Below are 23,166 nucleotides of genomic sequence, written 5' to 3' on the forward strand. Positions count from 1 at the left end.
CCCTCCGTTGGGGCGCTGGCGCCGTCGACTCGCTCGACAGCCAACGAGGTGCCGCTTCCCGCTTGGCCTTGGTTGCCCCGCCTCCTCCTTCGTTGGTGGGGGAGGGGACGGGACAAGCCCGAATGTCGTCCTTCCACCACGTGGGGAAGGCGTCGTCGATTTCCCCGCCGGTGAGCGGGTTGTCGACCGCCATTGTCGCTGTCGCACGGCGGGGGAAGGAGTATCATGTCGTGGCTGCCGTCGAGGGACATGAACTCAAGATTCCCAAAACGGAGCACCATCCCGGGCTGGAAAGATTGCTGGAGACTGCCCATCTGGAGCTTGATGGGAAGCTGTTCGTCAACACGCAGCAGGCCCCTACCTGGCGCGCCAACTGTCGGTGTTTCGAAACCCGGGGGGTCCCTGGACCGACGAGTGAATTGTCGCCGCGTGCTCCAGCCCAGATGGGTCGACGCAAGGCGAAACGCGAAGGGGGGAAAGGAAGCAGCCGGAGGGAGGCAGGCGTAAGAGAGTGGATCTCGTGGCCTTTGTGTTAGCCCCGCGCCTGAGTCGGGTGCGCTTGTAGTAGGGGGATACAAGCGTCCACGCGGGAGTGGGAGCGAGTGGCCTTGCGTGAGCGCCGTCCCGTCCTTCTCCGCGCGGGCCAACCCTCTGTAAGAGGGCCCTGGTCCTTCCTTTTATAGGCGTAAGGAGAGGATCCAGGTGTACAATGGGGTGTGTAGCAATGTGCTAACGTGTCTAGCGGTGGTGAGCTAGGGCCCTAAGTACATGCCATCGTGGCAGCCAGAGAGGTCTTGGCACCCGGTTCGTGTGGTGTCGTGGCCGTCGGAGGAGCGCTGAAGCCTGGCGAAAGGACAGCTGTCGGGGCTATCGAGTCCTTGCTGACGTCCTCTTGCTTCCGTAAGGGGGCCGAGAGCCGCCGTCGTCACAAAGCGTGCAGGGCGCCATCATTGCCTATCTGGCGGAGCGAGCCAGATGGGACGCTGGTCTTGTTCCCTGTAGCCTGAGTCAGCTCGGGGTAGGGTAATGATGGCGCCTCCCGTCAACGTGGTCGGTCTGCGCCCTAGGTTGGGCGATGTGGAGGCTCCTCCGAGGTCGAGGTCGAGTCTGTCTTCCGTGGCCGTGGTCGAGTCCTAGCCCCTGGGTCGGGCGAGGCGGAGACCGTCGGCTGAGGCCAGGGCTGAGTCCGAGCCCTGGGGTCGGGCGAAGCGGAGTCCGTCGTCTCCTAGGGTTGAGCCCATGTCCGAGCCCTGGGGTCGAGCAAGGTGGAGTTCGTCGTCTTCTGGGGCTGAGCCCGAGTTCGAGCCCTGGGTCGGGCGGAGCGGAGTTCGTCGTCTTTCGAAGCGGAGCCCGAGTCCGAGCCTTGGGTTGGGCGGAGCGGAGTTCGCCATCTTCCGGGGCTGAGCCCGAGTCTGAGCCCTGGGTCGGGCGGAGCGGAGTTCGCCGTCTTCCGGGGCTGAGCCCGAGTCCCAGCCCTGGGTCGGGCGGAGCGGAGTTCGCCGTCTTCCGGGGCTGAGCCCGAGTCCGAGCCCTGGGTCGGGCGGAGCGGAGTTCGCCGTCTTCCGGGGCTGAGCCCGAGTCCGAGCCCTGGGGTCGGGCGAGGCGGAGTTTCCTATGACGCCCGAGGCCGGCCTTGGCTGCTGTCAGCCTCACTCTGTCGGGTGGCTCAGCAGTCGGAGCGGCGCAGGCGGCGCTGTCCTCTTGTCAGACCGGTCAGTAGAGCAGCGAAGTGACTGCTGTCACTTCGACCCTGTCGACTGGAGGGCGTGCGTCAGGATAAAGGTGTCAGGCCACCTTTGCATTAAATGCCCCTGCGATTCGGTCGGCCGGCGTGGCGATGTGGCCAAGGTTGCTTCTTGGTGAAGACTGGGCCTCGGGCGAGCCGATGGTGTGCCCGTTGCTGGAGGGGGGTCCTCGGGCGAGACGTAGGTTCTCCGGGGTCGGCTTCCCTTGCCCGAGGCTAGGCTCGGGCGAGGCACGATCGTGTCCCTTGAATGGACCGATCCTTGATTTAATCGCACCCAACAGGCCTTTGCAGCTTTGTGCTGATGGGGGTTACCAGCTGAGATTTAGGGGCCTTGAGGGTACCCCTAATTATGGTCCCCGACAGGTCGGTTGGTTAAAGCTGGCCCAACTTTTGATCAATTATTGTCTAAATACGTAAAAAAGAAGACCGGCCCCAGTGACCGGCCAGCAAAGCGACCCCGCTCACCCATTCATGAGCAGCGTCAGGTAAGGCCGATTGGACCACCTCACCAATCAGAAGAAATGAAAGGTCATACTGTATAACTGAGACCTAACATACCTGCATGGACACCTCCACCTTATCCGCCTATGTCATATCCATATCCATATTTACCTCCACCATATGTCCCAAATCAAATGTGGGGCATGCCACCATATCCATTTGGGATGCCACAGTACCCCGCCTGGGGGGCACCCCAAACATCCGTTTTTGATAGGTTGGCGCCGCCAATTCAAGACCGATTGAGCACTGCTGAATCCGGTCACCAGGCACAGGCCCAACAAGATTGTCGGACTACTCAGCCTCCTAGGCCGACCAATCCGGCAGGGGGGCATATGCCTGTAGCAACTCAAAGAACAACAAAAAAGGACATCATCAAAATAAGCACTGCAGATGTTGTCATACAGGGAGACAATAAAGGGCCGATGATTTTCGGCGAATCGGCCAACACAACCGGAAAGGATACGGCTACCATCAAAACAGCCGATCCAAAATACTCCATGCCTCGATGGTGCCCAGCGGGATTGACACGATCCCAAAAGAGAAAATTACAGCGCCTAAGAGCAAAGGAGAGCCAGGAGAAGGAGGCGGAAAAGACATTTAATGACACACATCCACTATACCCGCCACCGCAAAAGAAATGGAGACCGAAGGCCGTTGAGAGAAAACAAACGGCCACAAAAATAGAAAGTCAATCTGCACCAGGCGCGGACCGTCCGGCCCCTGCGCGCGGACCGTCCGCCGTTCACCAGGAAGTCTCTGGACAACCTGCACCAGGCGCGGACCGTCCGGCCCCCGCACGCGGACCGTCCGCCGTTCACCAGGAAGCCTCCAACGACACGACAACATCAATGGAAGAGGACGACCTGCTGGGAGAAGACCTGGTCGACTACGAGGCTTCTCCAGAACGCCCAGGTATGGATGTAAATATTATTACATTTTATGTCGATTGTACTATTATCGGCGACGATGAACCTGTTGTTGCCCAGTTTGATTTCGGTCCTAAAGAAGCCGCCTTTACTAAACCAAAGGAATCGGTAAATCATTTAAAGCCGCTCTTCGTGCGCGGTCACATTGATGGAATATCGATTGCTAAGATGTTGGTAGATGGAGGGGCGGCTGTAAATCTAATGCCTTATTCATTATACAGAAAATTAGGAAAATAAGATGACGAACTTGTCAAGACCAACATGACCCTCAGCGGTGTTGGGGATAGTTCGATTAAAGCCAGGGGAGTCACGTCCGTTGAATTAACCATCGGGACTAAGACTCTTGCTGCTGCATTCTTCGTCGCTGATGTAGAAAGAAATTACAGTTTAATTCTAGGCAGAGATTGGATTCATGCCAATCAATGTATACCTTCTACATTACATCAAATGTTAATACAATGGGTAGGCGATGATAATAGAACAAGTACATGCTGGTGTATCGGCCTGCATCGCTGTGGCCGATGCCCCTGTACTCTGGACTTATGAGACTGCTACATGTCTCACAGGAGTAGATTTTTCTGATTATCAGTTTATAAGTATAGATAAGAAAGGTTTCATTCCGGTAATGCTAGAGCCGATGGAGAATCGGTTAAATCCTAAATAAAGTTTAAATGATGAATACACACAAAGTTCATGAGTCTTTGATCACGGACAGTTCGGCTCTCAAAGCCGGATGGTCTGGTCTGTCACAAAATAGTTCGGGCTTTATGACCGAACATCTACCGCAGCAAAAAGACAGTATTACGGATGATCCGGTCCCCGAGACCGGAAAGTCCGCCATCACACAAAGATCATCTGATTCCTCTGTGGGGGACATGATAGAGGAATTCAGAGATCTTGATAAACTAGGACAGGGGTTTACATCGGCCGATCCTTTGGAGGAGATTGACATAGGAGATGGTAAAACTTCAAGGCCAACTTTTGTAAACAAGACCCTGAAGACCGATCCTAGAGATGAGATGATCGGTCTATTGAAGGAATATTCAGATTGCTTTGCTTGGAATTACACTGAGATGCCTGGATTAAGCCGAGAGATCGTAGAGCATCGGCTGCCTATTAAATCTGGTTCAGACCTTTCAAACAGAGAGCTAGAACATTTCGTCCAGATCTTCTCCCACGCATTAAGGACGAAATCCACCGGCTGCTAGAAGCTGATTTTATCAGACCGTGTAGATACGCAGAGTGGGTCTCCAATATTGTGCCGGTGGAGAAGAAGGAGTCAGGTAAGCTTAGAGTATGCATTGATTTTCGCAATTTAAATAGAGCAACTCCTAAAGACGAATATCCCATGCCCATAGCCGACACATTAATCAATAATGCATCAGGAAATAGAATTATTAGCTTCCTTGATGGTAATGCCGGATATAATCAGATTTTCATGGTCGAAGAAGATGCGTCTAAAACGGCCTTTATATGTCCAGGCTTCATTGGTTTATTTGAGTGGGTTGTCATGACATTTGGTCTGAAAAATGCTGGTGCTACTTATCAGAGGGCTATGAATTTGATCTTCCATGAATTGTTAGGAAACACTGTGGAAGTTTACATTGATGATATTGTAGTCAAATCGGCTGAGTTTAGTTCTCATATAGCTGATTTGCGCAAAGCCTTTGATAAAATGCGTCAGTATGGTTTGAAAATGAACCCACGTAAATGTGCTTTTGGAGTGTCGGCTGGTAAGTTTTTAGGATTTGTCATACATGAACATGGTATAGAGATAGACCCTGACTGAATCAAGTCTATTTGGAATGTGGGACCTCCGACCTATAAGGTCGAGGTACAGAGGTTTCTCGGCAAGGTGAATTATTTACGAAGGTTTATTTCTAACCTAGCCGGGAAGATTGATGCGTTCACCCCTATTCTTCGGCTTAAGAATGATGCCGAATTCGCTTGGGGGGCAGAACAGCAAGAAACATTTGATCTCATCAAAAAATACTTATCTTCGACTCCCGTATTAAAAGCACCACGAGCAGGAGTACCATTCCGATTATACATTGCAGCTGAGGATAAGGTCATTTGGGCTGTTCTGACACAAGAAACTGAGGGGAAGGAGCATGTGGTGACATATCTAAGCCGAAGGTTGGTGGATGCTGAAACAAGGTACACTTTTATTGAGAAGTTATGCTTATGCTTGTTTTATGCATGCACTAAATGTAGATGTTATTTACTGTCTAGTCATTGCACTATTTCTGGTCAAGCCGATGTGATCAAATACATGTTGCATAACCCAATTATGAGTGGTAGGATTGGTAAGTGGGCTTATGCACTCATAGAATATGACTTGGCCTATGAACCATTGAAATCTATGAAAGGCCAAGTGAAAGCTCTCTTGTGAGTTTTGGTGTTTGGATGACAACTCAATTAAAGGACTAACAAGTGTACTAAGTGTTGAATAGGTGCTTAAGGTAAATCTAACAGGGTTCAACACAAGTGACCAAATGTGATGGTCCAAGAACTGGATTATGGATACATAATGGACATCATAAGTAAGATGGACATTGCATAAAGTGAGACTCGGGTGCGTAGCTCGGAGACAACTAATCAAGCCAAGGACGAAGGCAAGAAGAGCTTCGAGGTACCAAGTGCACGGGAGAAGGTCAAGGAGGCTGAGGAACCCAAAGCCAAGGGTGAAGAAGAAGGCTTGCAAAGTCAAGGGTGATCGAGTTGAGAACAGCTACGGCACATCAAGGATCACTACATAAGGACGTGACTTACAGCCAATGAGGTAAAAGCTACGGTTATGTGGTGTAAGTCATAAGGCTCAAGATCAAGCTCTAAGAAGGAGATCAAGGTCACTAGAAGGAGAACAAGTGTCAAAACCAGAACTGGAAGCAGCCCAAAAGAGCTAAGTTCACCTTAATCTTTAGTTTGGGTTGTTCCTATGTTTGGAGATGTTCTATGTGACCTTTGCAGGATGTTGGAGCTAAGAAATGTCAATCTAGATCAAGTCAAGCTGACTTGATGATTTATGAGTTCAACATCAAAGCTCAAGCATGACAAATGCTATAGATGTAATAATTAAGAGAAGGTATGTTTCTAGACTTAGTACATTGGTTTTGTGGACTAATATACTTGTCTAAGTGTTAGAAACAGAAAGAAGAAGAAAAGGAAAGAGGTGCAAAAGGCTTGGCTGTGTACAGCCAAGACTCAGCTCAGTCTGGCACACCGGACTGTCCGATGGTGCACCGGACAGTGTCCGGTGGTGCAGGTTGAACCCCGGTGAACAGGTCACTCTCGGGAGGAGTCTGGCGACGTACGGCTATAATTCACCGGACTGTCCGGTGGTGCACCGGACTGTCCGGTGAGCCAACGGTCGGCTTGGCCAACGGTTGGCCGCGCAATCCGCGCGTGACGCGTGGACGAGCCAACGGTCAGATGGGAGCACCGGACTGTCCGGTGTGCACCGGACAGTGTCCGGTGCGCCAACGGCTCCAGGACTGTAACGGTCGACTGCTCCATTTATGGAAGGAGATCAGGCACCGGACAGTGTCCGGTGGTGCACCGGACTGTCCGGTGCGCCACCCGACAGAAAGAAAGTATTGCCTTCCAAATGGGATTCCAACGGCTCCTAGGCCCCTTGTGCCTATATAAGGGACCCCTAGGCGCCTCAAGCAAGGTACAAGTGCAGCCAACAAGTGTAGACATCACTCGAATCCATTCTCACTCTCCCTCTTGTGTGTATCTCTATAGTTTGTGTAGAAGGCACAGCTATAAGCCTTTAGAGAGAGGAGAAGTGCTGCTAAGAGCAAGAGCAAGGTCTTGAGCGTATCGTTACTCTGCCGGGGTGCTGCCAAGAAGTTTGTAAGCAGCCACGGTGTTGTTATAACTCAACTCAATAGTGAAACGCTCTATTTGTCATACTGACAGATCTGAGCAAGCGGAGGAAGGAGTTGAAATAGACTCCAAGCCCAGGTGTGGCTAACTCCAACGAGGACTAGGCAAGCATTTCAGGCTTGGCCGAACCTCGGGATAAATCCTTGCGTCTGTGTGCTCTGTTCTGTATTGTATCCTGACTCTCTGTCTTACTTGCCTTTATATCTGCACTTCAATACTTATCTGTGGTATAAGCTTTATTTGAAGTGCAGGACTTTTTGAGACAGGATCTTCTATTCCGTTGCAACCTACTCGAAGGGTCTTTTCATTCCACTGCGTGCTAAGTCTTCGAGTAGAGTAAGATTTTAAGTTTTAAAGTGATAAGTTTTATTCGCCTATTCACCCCCCCTCTAGGCGACATCCAGATCCTGTTCCCGGGTCAAAGGGAACTTTCAATTGGTATCGGAGCTAGGCCTCTCCAGTGTGGGCTTAGCCGCCCGGAGATGACGATGTCGTCACAAGAGGTAACTGTAGAACTTCTTTTAGGCGATGGCTCTAATTACAAGTCTTGGTCTGTCTCTATTTATAGTGCTTTCATGAGTGTTGATCCTAATTTGAGACAGGTCTTTAGTAGTAGTATTTTCCCCTCTAATATTAGTAAAAATCCTTCCAATGAAGAACTAAGATGTCTAACTCTAAATCACCATGCATGCAACATCTTAGTTGATTCTCTATCTAGAGGTGCCTATTTTGCCATCATGAGTAGTGATAGTGATCTATTTGTTGATGCTCATGATTTATGGAATAGGATTAAAGAAAAATATTTTGTGGCAAACTGTTATGCTCCTACTCCCTATATTACTTGTGATACTGACCATTCAAAGGGAGAGGAACAAGAACGATGGCACCCGAACGATGAATCCACCTCGTCGACAGGTTTGTTCTCCACTAGTGATAAATGTTTTATTGCTAACAATGACGGTGGAGACGAAAGCCATGATGAGGAGGAATATGAGGATGATAGCGAGGATGAATCTTCATCATCACAAGGTACATTTTCCTATATTGCTTCCACTGACATTAATGACAGGAAAAATGAGACCGATGATGTGGAAGAAGAGGAAATTCGCCATTTCTACAACCATCTCAACAAAGCGGACAAAGCTCTCTTGGTTAAGTTGTTGAGAAGGAACAAGGAACAAGGCGATACGCTTCTCAGGCTAGAGGAGACTCTAATCAAAACAAACAACAGCCTGGAGAGGATGACCAAAGAACATGAGGAGCTAAGGTGCTCTCATGATATCTTGGTCCAACGGTATGATTCAATGTTAATTGAGCAAAGTAATAATGATGACGCTCTATCTAATGTTGCTCAACTTAAAACTGAAAACTCTATGCTTAGAAGTGAAGTAGAAATAATGAATTTAGAAAAGCTTGCTCTTAGTGAAAAGTATGATACGTTGTCATACTCTCATAGTAAACTAGTTGATGATCATATCATGCTCGATATTGCTCATGAGGTAGTAATTACTAGTTTAAACTCATATGAACCTCATTCTTGCTCTAGTAATCAATTGGTCAAAATATTATCATGTGCTGACCTCCACCGCCCCAAGAAAGGCAAATCTTTGTTTGAGAAACAAGTTGCAGGATCAAAAAGGAAATTGCTTGGGAACAAGAAACAAAGACAATTAAGGAGAAGATGCCTTGCTCGACTTCCGCAAGATATCTACAAAAACGTGGTGAAGAAGCTTGAGGAAGGAGAAACCGCAGCAAGGGTCAAACTCCATGAGAAGGATGTTTCCAAAGCAATAAATAAAGAAATCAATATGAACAAGGAAAAAGGTAAAAATTCAATTAATAATGTTGTTTGCACTGATCATCTCTCCATGTCATTTAAGTACAAAAAGGGAAAAGAAAAAAGGAGGTGCTTCAAGTGCAAGAAGTTAGGCCACCTCATCGCGTCTTGTCCGTACCAAGACAAGAATGAAGGGACAAGGAGTTGTTTTGGATGCAACAATCAGGACCACACGATCACTTCATGTCCGGTCATGAAGAATCAAGGATGTGCATCCTCCAAGGTGACCCTCACCAAGGAAAATGACAAACAGCAAGCGTCATGTCAGGTTGAGCGACGCTTCTGCTACAAGTGTGGTGAGCAGGGTCATCTATCCAAGGTATGTTATAAAGGTAAGATTTCTAAGCAAGTGAATTTGTCTCAATCTTATTCGCGTAGGAGACCCAAATCATACACTTGTGCTAGATCTATAACGAGATCACCTAGAACTAGCACAAAGGCAATTTGGGTACCAAAGGCACATTTAGATGATCATTATGGACCCATCCCGAGATGGGTACCAAATTGTGCTAACTAGACCATGCAGGTGCCTTGAGATGGACTGGAGACCATGAGAGAGCTTAAGACGGTTATCTAAAACTCTATGCTTAAGTTGTTGATTGTTTTGGTGTTTATTGATCCAAGGTTGAATTATTGTGAGACACTAATCCCATGTTCATCTCAAGTGAAATAAGGTGTATAGGTCCTTAATCATTATGGGTGAATCAAACAAAGGACCTTGATGAGATTCTTCAATTTGCTCTCCATAGGATGGTAATCTTGTATCGTAAGTACTTTGTTGAAAATCAGTATTGCTCGTGTGTTACCTGTCCTTGGAGTAGTTATGTCTCTTGATTAGCCTGTGTGAAAATATGACATATTGCTTAGTTCATATGATAACCCTATTATGGCACTGTGTGTTATGCCTCTAATGCATTCTCTCGAGCTATGGAATGCATAAATAATAGGGAACTTTCAGCTGGTTTGTGGTAATAACTGGTGCTCTCATGGCCATACTGGTAAAAGGCAAAGGTATGGAAAATGGAACTGTGCAATTTTATTAAATATCTTGAAGTTCCATTGATTGTGATCATAGCTGTGTTCTTACATTTCACTGGTAGTACCGTGGCCTAGGAGACTTATGCCTTAAAATGTTGCTTCTTCTGGTGTACCTAAAGAACCTTCTTAACTATGATGTGCTTAAGACATGATCGTGTTGTTTTTCAATTGGTATATGTGATGCAATGATAGTTAAGTATGAAGCATGTCTAAGTTACGTGTAAATGTTAGACTTCCTGTGAGTATTCAATTGGCTTAGGTGCTCCTGAGGCATGCATTGCTGTATTTAGTCAACCATTCATTTAGCCTTCAATTTGTATTAAGTGGTGTACAATTTGATATTTAATTGATATCTCTTTGGGATGAAAGTGATAGAGTATGCCTTGACCAAGGTATGTTGTGATCCCCTCTAGTTCTAAGGAAGCTAGAATGTGCAAAGTGCAAGTCATTCAAATACTTGATGCACAACTTGAGGGGGGGGCACACATAACTGGTGTCTTTTGAGACTAACTGTTTCTTGAGCAATCTTGTATAGTCTCTAGGTGGAAAAGAGAAGATAAGCAAGAAATGGAGCAATCAGGACTTGGGTACCTCTGTAAGTCAAGAAATTGGTATCTCAAGTCGTGAGTAAGCGCATATTTTTAGATTGCTCATGCTCTATAATATCTGGTGATAATAGATGCTTATTCTTAAATATCATGGAGCTATGATAATAAATGAACTTTGCAATTGGTATCTTTCAATTGGTAGCCGTGATAGTTTGCTTCAATTGACATCTTTTGATAATCATTAGAATAGAAGTTTCTTCTTGTGCCCAATACTATAACTTGTTCTAAGTTTGGTGTCTTAGCAACAAGATAGGATAAAGAATCAGGCACAAGTGTGGAGAAGCTCTCGAGAGATTAAATACTTTCAAGATGGGAAGTACACTACAACATGGTAAAGGTACAAAAGGAAGTATTAATCTTTTTGCATATATGTATCTTACCTAAATGTTGATAGTGCATATGTTCAATAAGTAAGGGGGAGTTTTGATAGTCATTTTTCCTCCTTAACACCCTGCTATCCCTTGACATCATCCTATGTTCTTGCTTGAGTATGGTTTTTGGTGTTTGATGTCAAAGGGGGAGAATTTGTGTATTAAAGCTTATCTCAACCTGAGAGGAAAGCTTATCCTAAGGGGTGATGTGTTAGTTTAAGCTGTGCTAGTGTGTAATTCACATGCTTCTTGCAGTATTATATGTGTTGCATCATATGGACTAGTGTTTCCGCTGCGATGAATTATTTGGCTTCTATAGTGTAATAGATAGTCATGTGGTTAATGGTGCTTTAAGATTAAAGGCGCTTTAAGATTGCTTTAAATTGGTATCTTAGTTTAAATTGGTATCTTAATGGTGAATAGTGGTAGGTTGATATTCCTGTGATATATCCACTAATTTGAATGGTGTTTAACTCTGATTATGTGCATTTGTGTGTTATAGCATCATGGTTTGATTCTTGACACAATGCATCCTAAAAAGTGCTAAGGTGTAGAAATGTTTCGAATTGCCTAAGTATGTGCAATTTGGCGTCTGAGGCCAAAATTATGTTTTTGAAGTAAGCACATATTTAGGGGGAGCATTCTATAAACTTAGAATTCAAAATTTGTGCTTAAAATCTTATTCTTATGTAAGCTTTAATTGTGTTGCCATCAATCACCAAAAAGGGGGAGATTGAAAGCTCTTTTGTGAGTTTTGGTGTTTGGATGACAACTCAATTAAAGGACTAACAAGTGTACTAAGTGTTGAACAGGTGCTTAAGGTAAATCTAATAGGGTTCAACACAAGTGACCAAATGTGATGGTCCAAGAACTGGATTATGGATACATAATGGACATCATAAGTAAGATGGACATTGCATAAAGTGAGACTCGGGTGCGTAGCTCGGAGACAACTGATCAAGCCAAGGACGAAGGCAAGAAGAGCTTCGAGGTACCAAGTGCACGGGAGAAGGTTAAGGAGGCTGAGGAACCCAAAGCCAAGGGTGAAGAAGAAGGCTTGCAAAGTCAAGGGTGATCGAGTTGAGAACAGCTACGGCACATCAAGGATCACTACATAAGGACGTGACTTACAGCCAATGAGGTAAAAGCTACGGTTATGTGGTGTAAGTCATAAGGCTCAAGATCAAGCTCTAAGAAGGAGATCAAGGTCACTAGAAGGAGAACAAGTGTCAAAACCAGAACTGGAAGCAGCCCAAAAGAGCTAAGTTCACCTTAATCTTTAGTTTGGGTTGTTCCTATGTTTGGAGATGTTCTATGTGACCTTTGCAGGATGTTGGAGCTAAGAAATGTCAATCTAGATCAAGTCAAGCTGACTTGATGATTTATGAGTTCAACATCAAAGCTCAAGCATGACAAATGCTATAGATGTAATAATTAAGAGAAGGTATGTTTCTAGACTTAGTACATTGGTTTTGTGGACTAATATACTTGTCTAAGTGTTAGAAACAGAAAGAAGAAGAAAAGGAAAGAGGTGCAAAAGGCTTGGCTGTGTACAGCCAAGACTCAGCTCAGTCTGGCACACCGGACTGTCCGGTGGTGCACCGGACAGTGTCCGGTGGTGCACCGGACAGTGTCCGGTGCGCCAGGTTGAACCCCGGTGAACAGGCCGCTCTCGGGAGGAGTCTGGTGACATACGGCTATAATTCACCGGACTGTCCGGTGGTGCACCGGACTGTCCGATGAGCCAACGTCGGCTTGGCCAACGGTCGGCCGCGCAATCCGCGCGTGACGCGTGGACGAGCCAACGGTCAGATGGGAGCACCGGACTGTCCGGTGTGCACCGGACAGTGTCCGGTGCGCCAACGGCTCCAGGACTGCAACGGTCGACTGCTCCATTTATGGAAGGAGATCAGGCACCGGACAGTGTCCGGTGGTGCACCGGACTGTCCGGTGCGCCACCCGACAGAAAGAAAGTATTGCCTTCCAAATGGGATTCCAACGGCTCCTAGGCCCCTTGTGCCTATAAAAGGGACCCCTAAGCGCCTCAAGCAAGGTACAAGTGCAGCCAACAAGTGTAGACATCACTCGAATCCATTCTCACTCTCCCTCTTGTGTGTATCTCTATAGTTTGTGTAGAAGGCACAGCTATAAGCCTTTAGAGAGAGGAGAAGTGCTGCTAAGAGCAAGAGCAAGGTCTTGAGCGTATCGTTACTCTGCCGGGGTGCTGCCAAGAAGTTTGTAAGCAGCCACGGTGTTGTTATAACTCAACTCAATAGTGAAAGGCTCTATCTGTCATACTGACAGATCTGAGCAAGCGGAGGAAGGAGTTGAAATAGACTCCAAGCCCAGGTGTGGCTAACTCCAACGAGGACTAGGCAAGCATTTCAGGCTTGGCCGAACCTCGGGATAAATCCTTGCGTCTGTGTGCTCGGTTCTGTATTGTATCCTGACTCTCTGTCTTACTCGCCTTTTATATCTGCACTTCAATACTTATCTGTGGTATAAGCTTTATTTGAAGTGCAAGACTTTTTGAGATAGGATCTTCTATTCTGCTGCAACCTACTCGAAGGGTCTTTTCATTCCACTGCGTGCTAAGTCTTCGAGTAGAGTAAGATTTTAAGTTTTAAAGTGATAAGTTTTATTCGCCTATTCACCCCCCCTCTAGGCGACATCCAGATCCTGTTCCCGGGTCAAAGGGAACTTTCACCAAGTCGTAGCGGATTTCATTGTAGAACATCGGGTTAATGATATTCATGAACTAGACATGTCATACCTCACTATTACTCCTTGGACTTTATATTTTGATGGATCAGTTTGCAATGAAGGGCAAGGAATTGGCATTGTGCTTGTTTCACCAAGTAATGTCTCCTTTGACTTCTCTAGCCGATTGGAAACTTATTGCACTAATAATCAAGCTGAATATGAGGCCCTCCTATTCGGCTTAGAACTTTTAAATGGTATGGGAGTAAAACATGTGAAGGTATTTGGTGATTCTCAGCTGGTTGTCCAACAAGTGTTAGAAGAATATCAATGTTTTGATGGTACTCTAAATAGTTACCTTGAGAAATGTTGGAGCATAATCCATTCTTTTGACGAATTCAGTATTCGGCATATTTCTAGAGTTGAGAATCATAGAGCTAACGATTTGGCACAAGATGCATCAGGTTATCGGATAAAGAGAGGGAAATTTCACAAAACTGAAAATCTGATAACCAGTGCAGAGCCAAATTCCCAGGTCGCGGACCGTCCGCGTGATGACGCCGGACCGTCCGGGGTTACCAGAAATGTTCTCTTAATCGATTCGGCTGACATTGAAGCCGATGCAAGTGATTGGAGGACACCTATACTTAATTATTTACGAAATCCCAATATCAGGACAGATAAGAACATTCGGCGAACAGCTTTCAAGTATGTTTTGATGAGTGATAAACTTTACCGCCGAACGGTCAATGATGTCCTGCTTAAGTGCTTGGGCCCAGATGATGCTATATTAGCCATGGCCGAAGTACATGAAGGAATTTGTGGTACTCATCAATCTGCTCCAAAGATGAAGTGGTTGTTGCGAAGGTCTGGTTTTTATTGGCCTAGTATGATAGCTGATTGTTTCAAGTACTACAAGGGTTGCCAAGTGTGTCAAAAATTCGGCGACCTACAGTTGGTCCCTGCAGACGAATTACATCGTATCATCAAGCCTTGGCCGTTCAGAGGATGGGGATTAGACTTTATTGGAGAAATTCATCCTTCATCATCAAAGGGGCATCGGTTTGTGTTAGTTGCCACTGACTATTTCACCAAATGGATTGAAGCCGTTGCTCTAAAAAACATGACACGCAAGGAGGTAATTGAGTTCATAACTGAGCATATTATTCATAGATTCGGCATTCCCCAGACCTTGACTACAGATCAAGGTACTTCTTTTATGTCAAAGGAGGTACATGAATTTGCTGAATTATACAGAATTAAGCTGCTTAATTCGTCTCCATATTATGCTCAGGCCAATGGACAGGCCGAGTCTAGTAATAGGACATTGATTAATTTGATAAAAAAGAAGGTATCTGATAATCCTAAATATTGGAATAAGATTTTGTCTGAAGCTTTATGGGCTCATAGAATATCTAAACATAGTGCTACTAAAATATCTCCTTTTGAGCTTGTCTATGGGCAGGAAGAAGTGTTGCCTGTGGAAATAAGTTTGAATGCTGTCAGGTTTGCCAGACAAAATGATTTAACTACTACTGATTATTATAATTCAATGATGGATAATATTGATGAGGTGACTGACAAGAGGATGATAGCTTTGGGAGCAATAGAAAAGGACAAGATCAAGGTAGCCAGGGCCTACAACAAGAAGGTCAAAGCAAAATCATTTCAAGTAGGAGACTTGGTGTGGAAGACCATTCTGCCTCTAAGGAATAAAGACCGAAAGTTCGGGAAATGGTCGCCAAGCTGGGAGGGTCCTTATAAAGTGAAACATGTGATGTCTGGTAACGCCTATTTGCTACAAACATTACAAGGCAAAGATTTGCCTAAGGCTTTGAATGGGCGTTTCCTCAAGCAGTATCATCCCAGTATGTGGCAAAATGCTTAAGAAAACCGATGTAATCACATCGTGTTAAGATGCTTTTGGTTCGCTCAGCTCCACCAAAAGGCAGGGGGGCATATGTTGGAGCCCATTTTGAGCAGGGCGGACGGTCCGCGCCTGGGGGCCGGACGGTCCGCGCGTGCGCAGAGCAGTTTAGGATTCCGAGTTTGGTGCTACGGTTGTTAGCTAGATTCGCGGGATTCACTCGGAAATTTGTTTGTAACGGGTCCAGCCCTCCTCTATAAATAGAGAGGTCTACGGCCGATTTGAAACAACGAATCGAACCTTCAATCAATACAATTTACATTTTATCCTAGGAGTAGTTCTAGTCTAGTTTAGGTTTAGTCTTCCAATCCCCAAATTCTCTGCCTCTCCTCGACTCTACGTCGATTAGAGGAGTCTAGGTCGGTCTACCCGAGCCTAGACACTACCTAGGATCTCTCCTCCCCGACGGGGTCCCTCCCGGGAGCGAGATCCAGGCGCCGCCGACGATCTTCCGCCGCCCCTGCGCACGCGCGGACCGTCCGGCCCTAGGGCGCGGACCGTCCGGCCGTCAGGCAGGGAACCCGAGTTCCTGCGCCAGGTCGCGGACCGTCCGGCCCCGTGCCGCAGACCGTCCGTGCCTGACCAGAGAGCACCGCCGCCTCACGCCAGGTCGCGGACCGTCCGGCCCTGTGCCGCGGACTGTCCGCGCCTGACCAGAGAGCACCGCCACTGGTTCTTTTGAAGTGATTGGCGCCTCCAAAAAGGCGTCAACAAGGAGCCTTAAAGGCTTATACTCTTAGGTGCCCTATCACTCGATAACCCTAGAGAGCTTACACTGTTATGTGCCCTAGGGCGCGAGAGGCCCTAGGGGCTTATACCATTGGATGTTTTGAGGCAAGAGGGACCGTGGATACTCTCAGGTATTCCTACCTCCTAGGGCACGAGGGGTCCTAGTGGTTTACACTGTTAGATGCCCTAGGGGACGAGAGATCCAGTGGCTTATACTTCTATGTGCCCTAGGACACGAAGAACCTTAGGAACTTACACCATTATGTGTCCTAGGACGCAAGAGGTCTCAGAAGCTTACACTATTAGATGTCTTAGGGTGTAAGGCCCTTGAGAGTTTGTACTACTAGATGCCCTGAGACGCTCATGCCCCTGGTTGCAGGGGCACCACAAGTGTATACTAGTATGTACCTTAGGTCGTGTGTACTTCACTTATCGGGTGCCTGAGGCTAGACCTAGACTGTTAGGCTATCTCTAGCAGTTTATCTCATCCCCATAGCTATATTCAAACTCCAATATATGAACAGTGCAGTCTCTTCTCCGGGTGCTGACATTGACACCCGTATTGAAGCTACCGTCAGCAACAAGCCTATACACTGCACATACGACGAGTACTTCGAAATTATTGGAGAATTTTGTGTCGAACCTTCCTGAGTTAGCAGTTCGGCAATCTTAAGAGCTGTCTAATTGTACACGAATTGCATACAAGCCGTCGTCAGTCAAACTGTGGACATTTGAATGCAGCCAGCCACACAAACTCGCGAGCTGTTTGGGTACAATGTACAAATTCTTTGGTTATTAACAGCAACTAGTTGGAGAGGGCAGCGACAGAAGAACCCGGAACACGGAAGCCTAGTTACTCTTGTCCATCTTCTTCCGCCAGTACGATATCGCAGTGCTGTAGTGCTCATTGCGGATTTTCTTCGAGGCTGCTCTCCAGTCACACTTCTCCATCTCTTCCCTGGCAGCCTTTCCAACGGTTTCCCTGAGATCCTTTGAACTGAGGACTTGCTCTATCTTCCTCACGCACTCATCGAGATCTCCCGGTGTAAACAAAAAGCTTGTTTTACCCTCCTTGTCCTTGGGTATTATATCAGGTATCCCTCCAGCACGAGCAGCGACGACTGGGACTCCAGAAGCCATGGACTCCAGCACTACTTGCCCGAGGGTCTCGGATTCTGAAGGCATTGCAAATACATCCGCACTGGCGTACGCTTGTGAGAGCTCCTCACCTTGGAGCATTCCGGTAAAAACTGCAGGCATGCCCATGAACATTTTTTCCAACTCAGCCCTGCATGCCCAAGTAAAACAGACAATGTAAATATTTCTGTTATTATGATCAAACCATTGCAAGGGTCAAAACAGATGACCAAACACCTAAAGTATAAATTACTTATCGATAGTGCTGCTACAACATGTGTGGTGTGGCTGTACTTTTAGTGCATTGTGACCTGTGTTTTGGTATAGGACAGACGATAGATTTTTGTTTTAAAAAAATTAGCCTAAAATTCGCTCCTACAAGAGTCAAACTCAGGATCTAGGGAGTGCTGATCAGACGACCTAATCAGCTCAGCTAACTATTGTACTTGGTATACAACTGTCTTGCATTGAACAATTATGACCTAGTATTGGAAAAAAAGAATTCTCAGGCCAACCCAGGATTGAAATTATGTTTCTCCACTTGTAGTTTTAACATAAATTGTTTATAGAAGGGCATTTAGCAGGCATTTGACACAGATAAAGCCATTTTGACAGCATGTAAATACTGATTTGTGATTAACATACATATACAAATCTCATCAGGTCTGCATCCTACTAAAAAAATAACATATAGCTAACGACTGAGGAATGGTGCACCTGTATGGCCCGTCTCCAACGAAGGCAATCCTTGCTCCTGGGAGCCTCTCCATAACCCTGTATTTTGACCAAAGTAAGCAAAACTCCTAATGATATGACAAAAGATACGACCTGCAGACAAGTAACCCATGAAAGGTGCAACCAAATTGAAATGCTTGTTTGGTTAAAAAGCAATATGATATGATTTATGCTGTGTATGCGCAAAGCTAAAAGGTCAAGCCAAAGTAAACTATGCTGACTTATGGAAAGCTGACAATACTGACAAAATAGAGTCAAGCAATTTTAAGTTCCAGCAGCAACACCAAAACATGATAGCTCATTAGCTTCTGTAGGAATTGTAGCCAAAAAATGATGGATGAAAATCTATACCACAAGGATGCTATGAATAATCACATTGAGTTTGGTTACTCGAGTTCATGCTGATGAGTGGTTGCACCTCCTGTATAAAGTAAAAAGCTCACCTTTTCAGAAAATCCAAATTTTTTTCACGTCCAAAACGGCCCACATGTATTACCAATGGTTTTTCTGGTTCACCACCACTAATGGGAGAGGAAAAGAAATTGTGTTATTCCATGTTAACACTCTGTTATTAAAAATTGAAGCAAGCCGTGATACCTCAATCTGACACGCATTTCGTGCCTCCGATATTTAGTATGAAAGCTTTCAGAATCTACACCCTTATTCCAAAGCCGTATTCTGTTTGCTGAAGAAGCATGGAAGGTCATGTTTAGCATGGATAGAGGGATCAAAAATAAAAAACATTAATAATATTGTCACTACTTAACCTGGCACTACTTTAGCGGTTTCAAAGTCTTCAGCAATAGCTAATGAAGGAACTAGAGTAAGATCTGCTGATCTGTGGAGGCACCCTTTGAAAACAAAAGAGATTCAGCACGCAGTAATGAAAAACCATTAAGTTTTTATAGACCACTTTTCATTTGCTGAGAACAAAATAGGAGTGACAATATTGTGGCTTACTTATAAAACTCCACGTGGGCTCAAGTAACCAATTTAAATTGTATCTCGGTATGTACCTGCAAGCCATAACAGCACATGAATTCAAAACCACAAAAGCGTTAACAGCCATGACATCGAATATTAAAATTTGTAATGGAAATAAATGATACAACCCAGCTGATGTGTACTAGAAAAATGAAAAATGTTCAATCATTGTTCTATCATATCAGAAGCAGAAAGTGAGTTCATTGATTTCCTCACACATACATCTATGTGGGAGTTCCTTTGTTTTGTATTGCGACAAACCTGTACTGGATCTATGTCCACACTCCACATGCACTATACCAATTAAGCTCTGCAGCATTGCACCTGAGGTTCTATGACCACATATGATTGGCACAAACAGATTTGTCTCATGGTATCACCGGCTCACCACAGGTTCATAATGCCTGCCCAAAACTATGTTTGAGTCTATTTCAGGACACATTTTGTTGAACTGATTTACTGAGAATTCTCCATATCAGCCAGAACATTGTTTAGGAAACTCGTTATTCAATTCTACCTGAAATGAATTTACATGCAGAACATTCTCTAATGTGATATCTACATGTACAACAAGTGAATGACCCCTCGCCAACATATTCAAAAGACTATTAGTTAGTATAATCTGAATGGTCAACTGGCTAGATTTTTTGCACAAAAAGTGGCCAAAACATTGTTGATGATTATATGCAAGTACACAGAACATAAAAATGAAAAATATTGACCCCACAGGGATCTGTATCCTACAATGATGGCAACTCATTCTATGAAAAAAAATCAGATGCTAGACAAACAAGGTATAATTGAACTTCCAAAGCTGATCACTACTTTGAATGTTTGAAAGATCTGTACCTAGTTAGATCATACATGGAAACAAACTCATGTTGCGTCAAAAGAATATCATTTCAACAAAAGGGACTCACGCTGGAAGATGTGTGTGATAAGACATCAATATTGGAACCGATATCATTTTAGCTATAGCCAGAGCACCGAGAACCTGTAATCACATAAGGTAATGAGCAAGGCAAAAACATTTGAAGTAGTATAATACTTCGGGTATGCATTGATTACCATAATTCCAGGTGATGTCGCATGGATTATGTCTGGCTTGAATTTATTCACCTCAGAAAATATTCTGGGGCTCAATGCCAGCGAGAGTGGAACATTTTGGTACAGAGGACATGGAAAGCTGAAAAGGAGGGTTTTAGGAAACAGAAATAGCAAAACGATAAAATCTTCCAAAAAATTGAATTTTAATACCGATCCCAAAATTAGACAATGAAACGGAACAGATGCCATGCATAATCAATTTCAGTGTGTGATGTGCAAGTCTAAACTAGAACGCCAAACGATTACAAAGATCATTTACACCTTGTCTCTCTTTTGCTTCAACAAAGGAATAATCTATTTCAAAGTGAATCAAAAAGTGTGCTTTCAGTAAGGTTGTTATTATTATGCACTATTGGTATTGCTAGAGAGGGTGAAGGTAGTCTATGTTGGGTTGCAGATTACCTCCAAGAGCCAATGACCTTTGCACCATGGAACTCCTCAGGAGCTCCCTTGTGTGTAGTCACCACCAATACCTAAACCAAGAAGCGCAGATGACGACCATAAAGTGCAGATGAAGTGAATTGTGGGTGGAAATATGGTCATGAACAAAATCTCATACATATACTGCACTAAACGCGAATTCTGGAATAATAATATGGTCTTGAAGAAACACTCATACATATAGTATAGCACTCTTTCTTAGACAAAGAAGAACGAGTTGATACCTCATCGCCCATCTCTCGTAGATGCTTGATGAAGTTCTGAAACCGATTCTTGTAGCCGGAAATGTAACTGCAAAACCGGAAGCCATTAACTTAGCAGTGCTTAGATAAAAAAATTGCAGGTTTGACCATGACCAATCACTATCTTATTGGCCCAGTGCCTACACGCCGATCCGATCTACTCTAATCTCACTAGCAGCTGAATGTCTGGGGGGAGAAGGCTGAGACTAACGCAAAGGGCGACGGCTCGACGAAGAGAGCAATGCGGCGTGGCTTGGAGCTCCACTCGCCATCCGCCTCCTCGGTCTGCAACAGCGGCACCTGCACCTCCCCTGTCTGCGACATCCTCCTCCGAAGCGAGCGATCCCCGGCCGCAGTCCACCGCACGAACTAAACGCAGCCTGCTTCGCTTGTGCCGCTCAAGCGCGTGCCGCGGCTGCCCTTGTCCTGCACTCCTCCTGCTTCCTCCCGGGTCGTCCGCTCCCTCCGGCGCCCGTCCCCCCGCCTGCCGCTTGACTTGCAACCCACGCAGGCAGGCGGCGGCGGCGGCGCGCGGAAGCAGCTTCACGGCAACGCGCGGGCGCGGGCGCACTCAACAGCAGCACCGGGACGCGACGGGGCGCGCGTGGGGGAAGCGCGACGACGACGGCGGGACGTGGTTGTGGTGGACTGGCAGTGGCCGGGCAGAAAAAAAAAGTGGTGGAGACAATTAGGACGAGCGAACGAATGAGCGAGCCAGAGCCAAAGGACAGCGGCAGACGGGGAATCGAATCGATTCTCTCCAGCTGCCGATCGAAATCAAGCCGGACACAGCCGTCGACGAGGGAGAAAATAACTGTCAAGGCTAAGGCCGCCGACCAGCCGTGGAATATGCTTTTCCCTGCCGTAGCGCCGCGGGTACAGATTTGCAGACGGCATACCTCGGCGCTAGACCACGTACGACATGCCGTGTCATCAAGTCATATTAAACTATGTACAACTAGTTTATTAAGTTTGGTAATTTAAATATTTAGAGTTATTATAAATCATACTATCAGATAATCTCTATGTCTCTCTCAAATCTCAAGTCTTATCACTACTAGAGCCTAACTCTCGGAAGTTAGTGAAACCGTCGAAAGTTGAAGTTAAGTGACCCCGTCGGAAGTTAACTCTCGGAAAAATTTGGTTGGAAGTTAGTCTAACTTCTTAGAGCCCTCTAGGAAGTTGTCTCTCGAAAGTTAGCACGTTCATGCTGTTTAGGCACAAGACACCGTCAGCCAGCTAACTTTCTACGACTTACTATAGCATCTAAGAATTTAGTCCGTTAATTTATCGTGGGAAGTTTGTTTTTTTGGTGTTGTGCAAATTCACTGACTACTATTCAAATTTACACTCGGATTCAACCACCACCAGCATCTTAAATTTGATCAAGCCATAGGTTTTTGAAGGATTCACGTGACAATGTGCTCTTTGTCTAACTATGTGTCGTTGATACATGTCAATGTCTCCACCATCTCGGAGGCCAAGTATTGTCGCCATGGTTCCTCAAGAGTTATAACTGTAAGACTAAAACAAGATTTCAAAGAAGTAGAGATATAACCTAATATATTTATCTGTCATAGAGAAAATTGAATATGTTAGTTTGTGCCCATGCCACTAGTTGAGCATATCAAACTTATCCTCAAAGGCAACAACCTTGTCATTATCAAGCTAAAATGTGAACTCAGGAAAACTAGGAGTCATAGATCTAAATGATAAAGTGCCAAGTGAAGGACCAACAACACTTGATCCTCCAAAATATTTGCCCATGCTTGCTCTCTCTCTTACATGTCAGTCATGATGGATGTGTGATCCTAGCTTGCCTAACTAAACCAAATTTGGTTTCATACTTGTAATATAACTAATACAATCCAGTTTTAACCTCACAAAACAGGCATTATATTTTTAAGCACAATATGCAAACCTCTCATCTTAGCCCTAGGGTTCAAGACAATGTAAATGAATATAAGTTATATATCCTTCCAGTACTTGAGAAAATTAAGTTTTATTGGACTACAACATCTCTAAGATTATTATCATGTTCATATGTATGCAAATAGCTAGCAATCTTAATAATGTGATGTAGTATCGAACTTGTGGGTTAATAAACACTAGATAAAACAACAATTGAATCATAGAACGATTCAAGAAACTTTAAAACCTTTTTTAGCAACACACGAATGCTGTTCATTCGAAAGTGGATAGCCATAGTGAAAATTTATGGACATAGAAAAGATGCTCCTATATG

General features: G+C 45.3%; 1 protein-coding gene across 1 annotated transcript; it reads right to left on the minus strand.

Moving 5' to 3' along the window:
• Positions 1-16,990: 16,990 nt before the first annotated feature.
• Positions 16,991-21,577, minus strand: LOC100283642 (glycosyl transferase, group 1 family protein). Its single transcript, NM_001156543.1, is given in 11 exon segments — positions 16,991-17,563; positions 18,130-18,186; positions 18,591-18,668; positions 18,745-18,832; positions 18,915-18,998; positions 19,108-19,163; positions 20,052-20,125; positions 20,200-20,317; positions 20,641-20,711; positions 20,904-20,970; positions 21,133-21,577. Coding segments are annotated over 11 exon segments (1,245 nt in total). The 5' UTR covers positions 21,246-21,577; the 3' UTR covers positions 16,991-17,124.
• Between the last annotated feature and the right edge of the window lie 1,589 nt (positions 21,578-23,166).

This window comes from Zea mays, chromosome 9 (genome assembly GCF_902167145.1).
Source record: "Zea mays cultivar B73 chromosome 9, Zm-B73-REFERENCE-NAM-5.0, whole genome shotgun sequence".
Classification (NCBI taxonomy): Eukaryota; Viridiplantae; Streptophyta; class Magnoliopsida; order Poales; family Poaceae; genus Zea; species Zea mays.